This window comes from Brienomyrus brachyistius, chromosome 19 (assembly GCF_023856365.1).
Source record: "Brienomyrus brachyistius isolate T26 chromosome 19, BBRACH_0.4, whole genome shotgun sequence".
NCBI lineage: Eukaryota > Metazoa > Chordata > Actinopteri > Osteoglossiformes > Mormyridae > Brienomyrus > Brienomyrus brachyistius.
In genome coordinates, this window is record NC_064551.1 from 19,565,472 (window position 1) to 19,578,545 (window position 13,074).

Consider the following 13,074-nt stretch of genomic DNA (forward strand, 5'->3'; position numbering starts at 1 on the left):
TCCCCAAAACTGATGAGAAGACATTTGGCTTTTAAAAATGCATGTTGCCTATCAGGGTGATAACTTTTTAGGTGATACGGTTAAAGTTAAACGGCAGTTGAGATCTAGCTACCGTATATGGCGCATGTATGGCTCATTTACAAGACTTTTTTAACGTGAGATGATATTTTTTTTATAGGAACTGAAAAACATCAGGGTTGCTTGCGTGGTGCTGTGTGGTTGGACAAGTCTGCTTAGGTTGCGCAGAATCACACGTTTTCACATTCCTGTCCCGCAAACTTTTGGATGGGGTTTATACTGAGAATTACTTGCACGCGAGAGTCCCCTAGTGGAGAAGAACGAAAACGGCATGTTGTATTCCAACCTTTTTGCGAAGAGACGGTTCTGATATAAACGAAATTTCCAGAGCGTTGCTCCACTCATCACTTGAGTCGTACACATTGCTCTAAATTATATTCATACTATCTCAAGTAAAAATAGTAAACCCATTCTGTTATTTTCATATTACAGACTCCAGTGTGCTGAATATGTCATCTAAAATTCCGAATTGTCTTCAGTTCTTCTTCAGCTCTTCTTCCGAATTCTTCCCCACTTTCAGGCCTCCGGGTCAGCCCCAGAGGAACAAAAAGCGTAAAAAAATTTGGAGGGAAAACTACTCCATGATAGCAACCTGTTAGTCATATCTCTCTCTGGAGAGCAGTAAATTTTCTAGCCAAAATGTGTGGTGTGTTGGACTTCGTTTTGTGCTAGTTGTATGTCATAATATATTTGATTATTTTCTCTCAGTTGACAATGCTTCTGCTCTCAGCATAGAGTTTCCCAGTATGTTTCATCTTCTCAGCCCCTCTGTGTGTTTTCTGTGCAGCCACAGCAGATGGTGAAGATTGCTCTTGGCACCAGGGAAGCTCGACTCACACCTACGTCACTCACATGCACGCAGACTCTCTCCCTGCTTTCTCCTACCAGGCCTCCTGACTTCTGGGAATGACCCAGGAGTGGAAAGGAGCTTAACAAAGTTTAATGCTGGTTGGATCGGAAGTACAGCCACCCAGAACTTACTGCAGCTGCGCTTTTGGTGGCCCGGTTACGACATCGGCCGAAATCTGAATCTCATTACCAGGCAGTCATAAACTGATCTCTAACATCACTCAGAGCAATGCATCGAAGTAAATTTTAATCTAATTGGTTGGCCCCACCTCCTCTAGTTGCTTAGACCCACCTCCTCTACAATCTGATTGGCTATCTCTGAACAAATCATTTTTTCTTCTGCCCTCAGACCATTTTTGTCTAAGTAAAATTCCCAAGAGCTTGATCCAGGCAGGACGGTGACCAGAATCATGTGGCACAGGGAAATGAGGAAGGGTGATTTTTTTGGGAACACGAGTGAAGTGGTTAAAAAAAACCTCAGAGGAAATTAAACAACACAGACATTTCATCTTCTGTGTGAAGGAACAATGCAGGAAAAATAGGGGTTAGGTCCTGAACAGGGTTCCAATGGGGGGAACAAAGAACCCAATCTTATATTCATCAGTAATAAGATCCAGGAGACTGAATGAATGAATTACTGAGTGAATGAATGAATGAATGAATGGGCCTGACACATGATTCTGCCCCCCCCCCCCCCACTCCGAATTTCCAATGTTCTAATAACAAGACCGAAATTTTCCTTGATTTTTCAAATATGAATCAATATTGAATATTCATACTAAACACACTGAAAACACATCCAAGTTTATAAGGTGGTTGTTGTTAATCATCCATGGTGGATGACCTCCCCTACAATGACAATATTTTCAGGGATAAAAAGGCAAAATGGGAACCTGTAGAGTGGACATCTTCAGAGACGGCTCCTGGTACATCACTCCCTGCAGCTTAAGGTCCTCGTGGCCTCCAGCTTCTCCGGGGACCTTCACGTGTGATCAGCAGGACAATGGGGTCCTAGTGGATCACCTCAGGTGATGAAGCTAATCTTAATTGGCAGGAGAGCTCTCAACACCACTGGCCAAATCCTGTCCGGTGCAACCCAGACCTGAAACAAGAGCCCTCTTCTGGGCTCAAGGCTGTGTGGGGTTCAAAGTCTTGGCATTTGAGGGATAATCACCACTGGTGATGCCTGTCTCCATGGCTTTGGGAACCATGAAGGACTTCAATATGCTGTGTGACACGAGGAAGAACAGTAACCAAGCATCATAAAAACCGGTAAGTGAATTATATATTATATTATATATTATATTATATATGAATCTTCTCAAAAGAAGGGGGCTGTCGCAGTGCTTAGTACTGTTACCTCACACCTCTGGGACCCAGGTTCGAGTCTCCACCAAAGCTCCATGTGTGTGGAGTTTGCACGTTCTCCCCGTGTCATCGTGGGGTTTCCTCCAGGTACTTCAATTTCCCCTCACAGTCCAATAATATGCAGAGGTTAATTGGAGTTAGCAAACTGCCCGTCTATGAGTGAATTGTGTGTGAGTGTGCCCTGCGATGGGTTGGCACCCCGCCCTGGGCTGTTCCCTATCTTGCACCGGTAGCTTCTGGGACAGGCTCTGGAACTCCTGCGACCCTGAATAGGACAAGCAGTTACAGAAGATGGTTGGATGGATGACAGAAAGAACAGAAATACTAGCTGGAGAGCCATAGGCAGATTATCTTGCTTACAATTTAGCTTCTGTGTCTGAATTATTGGTCTCTATGCTACTTGTCTTTTCTGTTCTGGCTCCTTTAATATAACTAGCACTTCACGATCCTTCAGAAAACATTTTCAAAAGTACCATGCAAGCATCACTGGAAGTCTATTAAGTGAATGCTTGGCTAAATACAAAAAAAAATGTCATTTGGTTACAATTCTTCTGGTTGATATACTTATTTGATGTGGTCCTTTGTTTCCATACAGTCGGTAAATGTGTTTATTTTCCAGATGCTAACAGTAACCTTAGCTTGCACTATAAATGACACTGAAATTGTTGAGGTTTGTGCTTTATTGAGTCAGATTCAAAGAAGCCAATACGATACTGCGCTTCATGGCAGATTAAATACATTTTCAGTCTTCAGCAAGTGTTGTGAGTATATGTATCAGAATGCTTTTTTGAATTGAATATATGTCATTACTGTATAAAATGCACAAAATTGCTGGATTATGAAAATCACAATGAACACTTTCATAAATACACTTGGGATTAAGGTTCAAATCTCATTGTATAATGTTAAGCTGTTTTGTGAGAAACAGTACGGTTGCCTCATTTTGGAATGTTTTTATCCACCATTCAATGACCATTTTCAAAAAGAAAACTGTACTGCAGAAGTCCCAAGGACCAGAAATACCGTGTCTCATTGTAACCATGTTCATCAGATCTATGTGTTTCCCTTCCAGTGCCACCCTTAAGTGATGCAGCTTTAGTTTTGGTGCGATTTGACTGAAAATGAAATGGGTCCCAGAGGTACAGCGTTCCTGGGGAGTTTGTTTTGGAGCAGAAGCTGATTTTTTTTGCTTTGACCTTGACATCTCTAAGGGTGTAATAGAATTTAAAAAAATTTCAGTTTCATTCTTTGTGCGTAGCCACTTTAGAAGTGCATAAAATTCTGTCATTTAAGTATTTAATACGATGTCTCTTGCCCGTTTTTGCGTTTTATATGACCCAAACTTCTACATAAACGCTCAACAACACATTCCACAACAAACGCCGTGCGTACTTTTGGCGTCGAATTGTAGTTTTTGGCTGCGTGCGTGAGTAGCGTGCGGAGGCGGGACTTCCGGCGGAGACACTGCGGCGGTTTCCGAGCCTACGGCAGGACGACGGCAATGTAGCGCAGCTGGCCTTTTCCCCGCGACCAGAATGATATCGCAGCGGGAGAGGGGGGAGCTCGCACGTTTTTACACAGTCACCGACCCCAAAAGGCACAAGAAGGGATACACCGTGTACAAAGTCACCGCCAGGGTAAGCCGCAAGCTCCGGTAAACGTTCATCTGCGCCGTGGTGATTTTCCTTCGTAAATTTAAACTGAGGTGTTTATTGTCCCCCCCGCCCCGTTCATGGTTTTGCTGGCGTTCGCTCTGCAATGTCACCTGTCTTTCTCCGTCCTAAATCAAAGCGCAGTTTGTAATGGTAGCTGATTTCACGATAACACTACCTACTTGGCCGTGCGGAGGGAACCGCTCGGCTCCAATGTCCAGCTTGAGTCCGTGTTCGGCGATCATCTGGCGCGCGGTGTTTCTGACACCGCATTGACATCTGGATTGACCGGGGTCTTTGGTGCCGGGAAGCAGGCGACCAACAGTGTTTGAAATGGTCGATCACCCAGGGAGATGTGACTCCTGGTATTAAAATAAAGATAATCTGGGCGTTAAATAGAAGAGCCCGCTGAACAACATCTGATCAGACCAGCGCGGCTACCACTTTAAGGCGTTGATTTTAATGCATGGTAATCAAAGTATGCATGCATGCATATCTTTGAAAATCAGTTCATACAGAGGCTTTCCCAATACAATCCTCCCTTCAACATTATCTACTGTGAAACCAAATTTCGTCACCAGCAAGATGTACGAAGTTTTCATACAATCAATTTCATTATTCTTGATGGAATCATTTATGTCCTTAGATGAAAGCCGATAACTCTGTAATCTGTATTTCAGCTTTTAATCCACAAGATGTCATGTTATCATATTTGTTGTATTATGACTGAGAGTGTAGCAACTGTAGATTGGGTTTTTGGTCTTGAAAACAGCAGATTTTTCTCATATCTGTGTTTTATGATTTTTGATATTGATGCCACTTTGTGTTTGTGTCATTTGCAAACTTTTTCCTCGTTTTCTTCCACTGTCCGAACATATGCAACAGCACTCGTATTCTGTGTGTATGTATGTGCACTGGGTGAAATTAGTACCACTGTAACCTCACCGGCAGGGCTGTGGGTTTGAATCCCACCTCCAGCTCTTTCTGTATTGACGGTAAGTAACACTATTTAATTTTGCCCTTTGTACAACTATGAGTACGAGTACATAGAGATTCTTAGGCTTTTCTAAGAGAAACTTGAGAATAGAGTGTAGGGTCAGCCTTTTATCCGGCTCCCCTGCAGAGTGATATGATTACTCTGCGGGTAAAGGGATTTGATCCGATGACCATCTGGACTCTGGCATAGATTACTAACCCGCAGATCTACACATGAGCCTTGAATATCGACCTTACCCATTCTGTGTGCAGTTCAAACGTGGTTTACCTTTTAGCGTGTAATTTATGTAGTTTGGAAGTTATCACCTATCATTATAATGTTAATCAAAATAACCAGAAGCTTACTTTCATTCTTGTTTTTATTGCCTGTCCACCTTTTCAGGGTGGCACCTTCAAGCACTTCTTTAATTTAATGTTGTCACATTCCATTCTGGTGTATGTATCTAATAAGATCAGCTTTGGAAAGGACTTTATTACGGTGTTATTACTGTCATCTGGGCTGTTTCCGCACTCAGTTTGCTCTCTTGCTCCCCCCCCACCCCCCCATTATGGAGGGATTTGCCAAACTTGCCCTTGTGTCAGCGCATGCATGTGATGAGGAACTTGTATGCTACGCCTTCCCGTGATCGTTGAGATCTGTTGGGCTGTGGTCGTGGGGGGGGGGGGTGCCTGGTGTGTGTGTGTGTGTGTGTGTTTTTTCCCTCTTTTGTCCTCCTCCGAGGACTTCTGCCGTAAGAGAATGAGGAACCTTCCTCTGGCCATGAATGGAGAGTCAAAGGCCGAATAATGAACTTGTTGTGAGAGACTGCACCTGTGTGGTGTAGCATCCTCAGTGCGTGTTTCAGGTGCGGCCTGTAACATGCCGGTCTCCTTATCAGGGGTCTTGCTGTATCGACAGGCCAGGCAGGAAGCAGAGTAGCTCAGACGGGGTAACTGAAGTGCAGAAATGAACCGAATCAGAATTCTGTCCCCCTGGGGGAGCGGTTCCTTGAATTGGCTCTATTATTAGTGCCTGACATGAACGTGATGGTAACGTGCAGCTTGGAGGTGCATCAGCTTTGAGGGTTCAGTAATGCGGTCAGAGCAGTAAGCTGTGACCGGAAGGTCACCGGCTCAAATCCCAGAGTTGGCAGAGTGTTTTCACCATTGGACCACTGAGCAAGGTCCTTAACCCCCCCAGTTGCTCTAGAGACTGTCTGACATGGCTTTCCTAAAAATGTCTGTCGCTTTGGATAAAAACATCTGTTAAATAATATAATGGATCCGTCTCTAAATCAGCTCTGGGGGTCATTCTTCCTCTGGGTTTGTCAGCGCCTATGCTGCTCATGGGTATTCATTTACGTTCGTAACCGCGGCGAGGAAGTCGTATTGAGTGATGTTCCCAGGGAGCGACCTGTGTCTTCAAGGGGAGGGGGTGTTGACCCCCAGTTAGGTGAGGCTTACTGCTTTAACTGCTCTCGTGCCTCAGGTACCTCCTGATCTCTTTGGGGGGGGCTGCTCTCCCTCTGCCAAGATGCATGATGAGTCAGCAGTGTGAGAGAGTTGCCCAGTCGGGCTCTACGCTGAAACCGGTTTTTCACATGGTGTCAGGTCACAATGGGGACAAGACTCATCGGAAGAGGCAGGATGGCGCCATAAGTCCGATCCAATGTTGTAACATGAGGAATCAGCCTGGGCTCAAATGTGTCAAGAAACACACAAGGCACTTCGCAGTATTTCACCTGTGCAAAAAAATATATATATATATTTTAGAGAGTGTTCGTTTGGAACCCTTTTTGGACACTAGAGGGCGGTATTTGCATGTAATATGTAACGGTCACACTTTTGACTAAGAGTTTGTTTGTATATTCACTTAAAATCGTGCTGTTAAACTATGGTTCTGGCAGGTCAAATCCCCTGATGTTTAATTTGACAGAATGAATGTTTTGTATCGATTTGAACTCTGGTAATTTTTGGTATCAGCATCTTGGCTCCTTTAAGAATCGTCTTTTTTGTAAATTCTGCAAGCGTTTCACTTACTCTGACTAATGGGTGTTTTATCGTTTGGTTATTGCTTGTTACCTGGAACTGTCTGGGTCAGGTGCCTCTTGTGAATTTGTGAATCCTATGTGCCTCTGTTACTGCATGTGCGTAAGTGGCATTCGTGTGTGTGTGTGTGTGTGTGTGTGTGTGTGAGTGTGTGAGCACGGCTCTCTCTTTCTGTTTGTGCCTCCTCATGTATGTGCCTGTGTGTGTCTGTGTCTGTGTCTGTGCCCCCCTGTGTGTCTGGGTATCTGTGTCTGTGCCCCCCTGTGTGTCTGGGTATCTGTGTCTGTGCCCCCCTGTGTGTCTGGGTATCTGTGTCTGTGCCCCCCTGTGTGTGTGTGTGTGTGTGTATCTGTGTCTGTGCCACCCTGTGTGTGTGTGTGTGTGTTTGTGCCACCCTGTGTGTGTGTGTATCTGTGTCTGTGCCCCTCTGTGTGTGTGTGTGTGTGTGTGTGTGTGTGTGTGTGTGTGTCTGTGCCCCCCTGTCTGTGCCTGTGTCTCCCCGTGTGTGCATGCTTGCCCTCTCTCCCACCCTCCATCCCTCCCTCCCTCCATCCCCCGGCCAGTCAGACCCATCTCCCTGTATAATGTCTTCATTGTCTCTGGCTCAGGGGCAGACAGGGGTCTCTCTCCTCCCGGGATCGTTTCAGCAGGACCAGTGGAGCCCATTAGCACATGAATGGAGGTGGAGAACGTGTCCCAGCAGGCCTTGTGCTGAGGAGGTCTCCTGCTTGGCAACGGCCCCCAGCCCTGTGGGGAGTTAGTGGTGGGGGTGTCTGCAGCTGGTCTGTGCTGATTGCCTCCTGCTTCTCTCGTCTCCCCCACAGATCATCTCCAGGAGGAACCCGGAGGACGTCCAAGAGGTATATTCCCCTCTCTGCTTATTACCTTGGTCTGAGGTGACACTAGGGGGCAGCAGTGAGTGGCTCTGCAGAATTGGAGCGGAATTGCAGCGGAATTGGAGACATTTCCAGCACGCAGCCATGGTGGTGTCCTGACACCTCCCAGTGCCGGCTTTCTGCATGAAGGCGGTTTTCGTGGAGGCTCTGGGCTTTAGCTGTTGAGATTCAGAAAAAACTGCTTCTACTGCTCAGCAAGGATACCATGCCACACTGCTAGACTGCATTTAAAAAGAACGATTTATGATCATCTCTTTCTGGTGTAAGAGTCCTAGATCTCACTGCATTTGCTGTGTAAATTAAGCAAAGGAGCCACAAAAAATGGTCAAAGTTTTACTTTTAAAGAGTGTAGTGAAGGAAGGTGACAGCCTCACATGCCCTGCCCCTAGTGGACGGTCTGGGAATCGAGAGGCCAGCTTGCAGTGGGTCTCCAGTGACACAGTGGTTAGGCTGAGCCGCAAATGCCAGCGACCGTTAGGCTGCTTCTCCGGCGCTGCTTCACCACGCACGGATGCTCGGAGTTTCCTTGGAGTGGGGTGTGGGGTTTTCTTGTTTATTGTTTATTGTCTTGTGGGGTGGAGGTCCTGCTAATGAGGACCGGGAGACAGTGCTGCATGCTGGCATTGTGGACCTTGCAGTCACATGAGAATTAGGTCACCCGGACCTCAGCCCCTCGTTGGACAGCCATGTGACTCGAGTGAGAGAAGAAGAAAAGCAATATTTTCAATGGCATTCAGTGGGGGGGGGGTGGGGTGGTGTTGTGTTGCATCACTTGTGGTCCTGACCTTCTACCAAAAAGTGGGTGGTGTGTTCGGTCCCTCTGAGAGTGACGTAACCCCCCCCCCCCCCCCCCGCACAGAGTCACCCCCACTCACACGTCTGTGTGCTGGCTGACATGCCTTAGAGTTCGCCGGCACTCTGTGTAACAGTGAAGCTGATCTGCTCTGACCACCAGGCAGCATAGTACTTATGAACTTGGTCTCATAACTGCAAGGTTGTTGGTTCAAGTCCTGGAAGGGAGATTAATGTGTATGGTACCTAATCTGGAATTGCCGGCAAAAATATTTTTATGTATCATTATATATTATATTTTAATATCATTTTGATTATGAGATGCACAACTAAGCAGCTGAAAGTAAACAGCTTGACATTTGAGACGGGCCAGGGGACAGAGGGGATGTGGTGTATTTAAAGGGGTGAGATCGCGGGCGGTTGCCACGACGACGGACCCTGCTGACCCTTGCGCACTTTCCTGTGGGGTCGCGGAGCAGAGTGCTGCTATCTCGCCCCGGTTAACCCGCCTGCCCCGTTCAGATTACAGCATGTAAGAGCCGCCTTAAAGCCGGATTACAGTTGCCCCGTAAGAGACCGGCGTTCGTTTCCCCGCCGTCTTGCCGGCGCCCCCTGTAGACCCCCTTATCAGCTGCAGTCATGTGTGAGCTCGTCAGGGCCAGTGCTGCTGGGCTCAAACGAATGAACAGTGACGGGGAACATTTCAGACATCACGTTGTCCTGAAATGTCCTGGAAAAGTTTCATGCTGATAAATTTTAAACATTATGATTTAATCTCATGCCTTTCTGTTTACATAATAAAACAACGGGACATGTTTTTAAAGTGCTTAGTGGTAGAGGTCAATATTAGGGGTACGATACTTTCCCTGCACACATTCCACTGTCACTGTTTGCTGTTGTTGACTATTGGCTGTTAGTGTAATCCTGCGTTTTCCTTTGGAATTAGCCGGTATCTGTCTATCTATCACTGCTGCAAATTTCTGGCCGATAAATACAGCCGATTTATTTCGTGAACCGACTCTGATACTGAAACCGATTGTTTTGGAGGTTCTGCTTGTATACGTTTAAAGGCAGACACCACCCAAATAAATTAAAAAGGTGAATTAATTACATTACAAAAATATGAAAAAATATTTCTGTTTTGGTTAGTAATCACCAACTCTGGCATACAGAAACAGTCCCACAGCAGACTGTATATTACAATAATACATCTTATATCTTTATAACATTTATAACAGAAAAGGCTGATCATCAAGTGTGATAGACTCCTAATTCCGGAGTGTCTTTTGATTTAGTTCTTTCTGCACAGAGTTTTTGTTTCGCATTACTGACAGACCTGCGTTATTCCGCTGTACTGTAGGGTTTGTTTTTCAGAAACTCGCCTTGCTCTTCAGTCTCGCCTTAAGGTGAGCAGTCATTTGTTGAAAGTGTTAGTATTGTAGCTTCTCTTCATTAAATTATATCAGAGCAGTGTTTGCAAAATGCATTTCTAACATTTTCACTAACATTAAATTACACAGCAAACACTTTTCTAACTGTTCAGTACAAGGGTGTACAAAGCAATATAGATCATTTTGCAGGGACTTATCGTTTTTAACCATCGGCTGTTGGCCGATTGTTGCTGTATCGGCTGATAACGATGGTTGGCCGATACAACCAGTGCATCTCTTCCGTCTGTCTGTCTGTCCAGCTGGTATTCTCTGCCATGATGTCACAGCGTGTGCGGCGTGATGAGTTCTCTACGCTGCTGCCGCACACACACACGTCTTTGGTCATGGTGGGGGTGTCGTCCCAGTGTGGGGTTGTCACTCGTTACACATCCCCCTTTATTCCTGCGGCCCCATCCCGTCCTGGCTGGTCTGGGGCACTTCGCCCCTGGGACCTCGGAGAGAACGGCTCGTAAACTGATGGGATGCCTGGGGACGACCCCCCCCCCCCCCCCCCCCCCCCCCCCGCACGTAGCCGCCACCTCACCCGCACCTGCCCCTCCCTGTGTTTCAGATCACCGTGTGGAAGAGGTACAGCGACTTCCGGAAGCTTCACCAGGACCTCTGGCAGATTCACCGCAGTCTCTGTCAGCAGTCAGAGCTCTTCCCCCCCTTCGCCAAGGCCAAGGTGTTCGGTAGGACCGCGTGTGGGACAGGGTGAGGTGGGGTGGGGGGCAGACCCCAGCTCTCTGTCGGTGGGACTGGTGTTGGTTTGCTCTGCGCTGCGCGTCTCGGCTCTGCTTTACACCCCACGGATCAGAGGGGGTTCGTTTTCTGAGCCCCCAAATGGTGGCTTGGGGGAGATCCGCCATCTTGCCCCAGGGCGCGCACACCACACTTGCCAGACCCATGGGGGGGCTTATTTTAACATGCGTGGTCTCGTGCAGCCTCATGTGACATGGCTGTAAGCAAAGCAGGGAAGTTGTTTATGGAAGGAAAGCAAGGTCAGCTGGGATGTTGAGTTTTCTGCCAGTTAGGAATGAAAATAGCTGCGTAAGACTGTGTCCGCTGTGGAAGAGAAGGTACACCTTGGTGTTCAGGGGTGGAGCCATTCCAGTAATGCATTTACCAATTCCAATCCAAATCAGGAAATGGAACTGGAGTTGGGATTGGGAAAAAACTATGGGGAACAGTATTGGAATTGAATTTGAATTTCAGGGAGATTTAAATGCCAACTCCATTTCTATTTGATGAAATGCATTCCGGAATAGCCCCAACCCTGTTAGGCGTTAGAGCACCAATAGAGAGTGACCTGGCGCTCTGGGGAAGGTCTGATTGGTCCAAAGAAACTTGCGTGTGACCTCATATTAAGTCCACTCTTATGTATAACCCTGTTAGTGAGTGGCATCTGACAGTTGCCTCAGATAGGGCTTTATGGTCCCCCACTCCTTATTCCATGCCACCCCACAGGGCGCTTTGACGAATCTGTGATCGAGGAGAGGCGCCAGTGCTCCGAGGACCTGCTGCAGTTCTCTGCCAACATTCCTGCCCTCTACAGCAGCCAGTACATCGAAGACTTCTTCAAGGTCTGTTGGACAAGCCCCGCCTCCTCCTGTTTGCCGTGCCTACCAGTCATGTGTGGGTGGAGCTTAAGTCAATCTGTAGGATTGAAGGAGGTAGAGGACTTCAGATATCCATGTATGGCGATGATGGGCGCCTTCATTGCTCTTCCCAGTTGCTTCGGGCTGGGTTTAATCAGGCAGTCAGGCAGTGACTGACAGTGCAGTAATCTCGCCCACTGTGGCTTACACAGCCTTGCTGTTCCTTGTTAAGGATCCCTGCTAAGGTAACGACTAAATGATGATACACAGCCTGCCCAGCTCAGCAGCCACTATTTACAATGAACTTGTCAGCGAGGTACTGTTGTCAACAACAAATAACTTTATTCATTCTTCATTTTTTTTAAATGAAATTTGAAGGGAGGAAACTCCCGTGTTTTTTCGTTTGTTACTGTTGCTAGGTTTAATTATCCCATCATAACGAACACAATCTGCTGAAACGGCAGACGATCCGCGCGCCCGTTCAGTCGCTCTCGTAAACAGCGCTCACCCGACGTCCCCGTAGGCAGTGCAGAGCCTGTCTGACAGCTCGCTGGTTCTGTTCCAGGGAGGCGAGGTTCACGACGGCTCAGAGCTCATCGGGCCGCCTGAACCCTTATCAGACTTTCTCGCTGACAGCTTGTCAGACTGCAGCTTTGAAGGTAGGACGGCCTGTGGTTCTTAAAGTGGCCAGCAGAGGGCTCTGTGGTGCTGCTGGATGTAACATGCATGCCTTATATGTCTATCAATAATTCATGTAAAATATTTGACAGACTAGTCATTAGTGGAGGGATAGCCTTTTCAGCTGGATTCCTCAGAGATTATGTTTGAAGGATATATATTTAATAGACAACAGGCACGATGGTGTGTGGCTCCGCGGGACTTTCACTGGAACCCTAAGGTCCGTAACTGTAAAAACCCTGCCCAGGACACTGCATAGATGGCTGACCCTGTGCTTTGAAAAGCAGTTCTGGGCCACGGTGACCCTGGAGCATGTCCCAGGAAGCACTGGGCGCCTCCAGGACAGGATGCCAGTCACTTGTCAGGCACATGGACGTAAACCTACTGTTTTCTACAAATGCCTACTGAGTAAGCGCATGGGCTGCGAGGGGAAAGGCTTACAGCATGGGGGAACCCCCAGAGAGTGGGGGAACCCACACACAGAGCTGGGGCTGGGGTTCCCTCCCTAACCCTGGCAGTGTGAGACTACAGTGCAAACCGCTGGGCTCCAGTAAATCGAAAATCCTAAACGGTTTATTAAATTTAATGTGCATTTATTATCAGAGATTATTTACAGTTTTATGGTATGATGTATAAGCGCTAACCATAGATCGGTCTGAGGAAAGCGCAGACCATTGGCCCCACAAACTCACTTTTTAATCAGCCTTGA

The 13,074-nt window shown here is 47.0% G+C and overlaps 1 protein-coding gene and 1 long non-coding RNA gene across 5 annotated transcripts in view; one reads left to right on the plus strand and one right to left on the minus strand.

Annotated features, from left to right (window-relative positions):
* Positions 1 to 1,226: 1,226 nt before the first annotated feature.
* On the minus strand, positions 1,227 to 4,420 carry LOC125714639 (uncharacterized). The gene is made up of 3 exons (XR_007383814.1): positions 4,126 to 4,420; positions 2,288 to 2,560; positions 1,227 to 2,154 (listed from the first exon to the last, which is right to left on the minus strand). It is a non-coding gene; the product is annotated as an uncharacterized LOC125714639 (long non-coding RNA).
* The window catches only part of rps6kc1 (ribosomal protein S6 kinase polypeptide 1), a 45,253-nt gene continuing 35,923 nt past the window's right edge, over positions 3,745 to 13,074 (plus strand). For 2 of the 4 annotated variants that reach the window (XM_048985391.1, XM_048985392.1), the window contains exons 1-5: positions 3,745 to 3,932; positions 7,796 to 7,831; positions 10,661 to 10,781; positions 11,557 to 11,672; positions 12,253 to 12,346. In XM_048985391.1, coding sequence (XP_048841348.1) covers positions 3,831 to 3,932; positions 7,796 to 7,831; positions 10,661 to 10,781; positions 11,557 to 11,672; positions 12,253 to 12,346 — 469 coding nt within the window. In that variant the 5' untranslated portion in view covers positions 3,745 to 3,830. Of the gene's footprint in view, positions 3,933 to 7,795; positions 7,832 to 10,660; positions 10,782 to 11,556; positions 11,673 to 12,252; positions 12,347 to 13,074 lie in introns of those variants that run through there. The other 2 variants (XM_048985394.1, XM_048985393.1) reach the window with 2 other exon arrangements.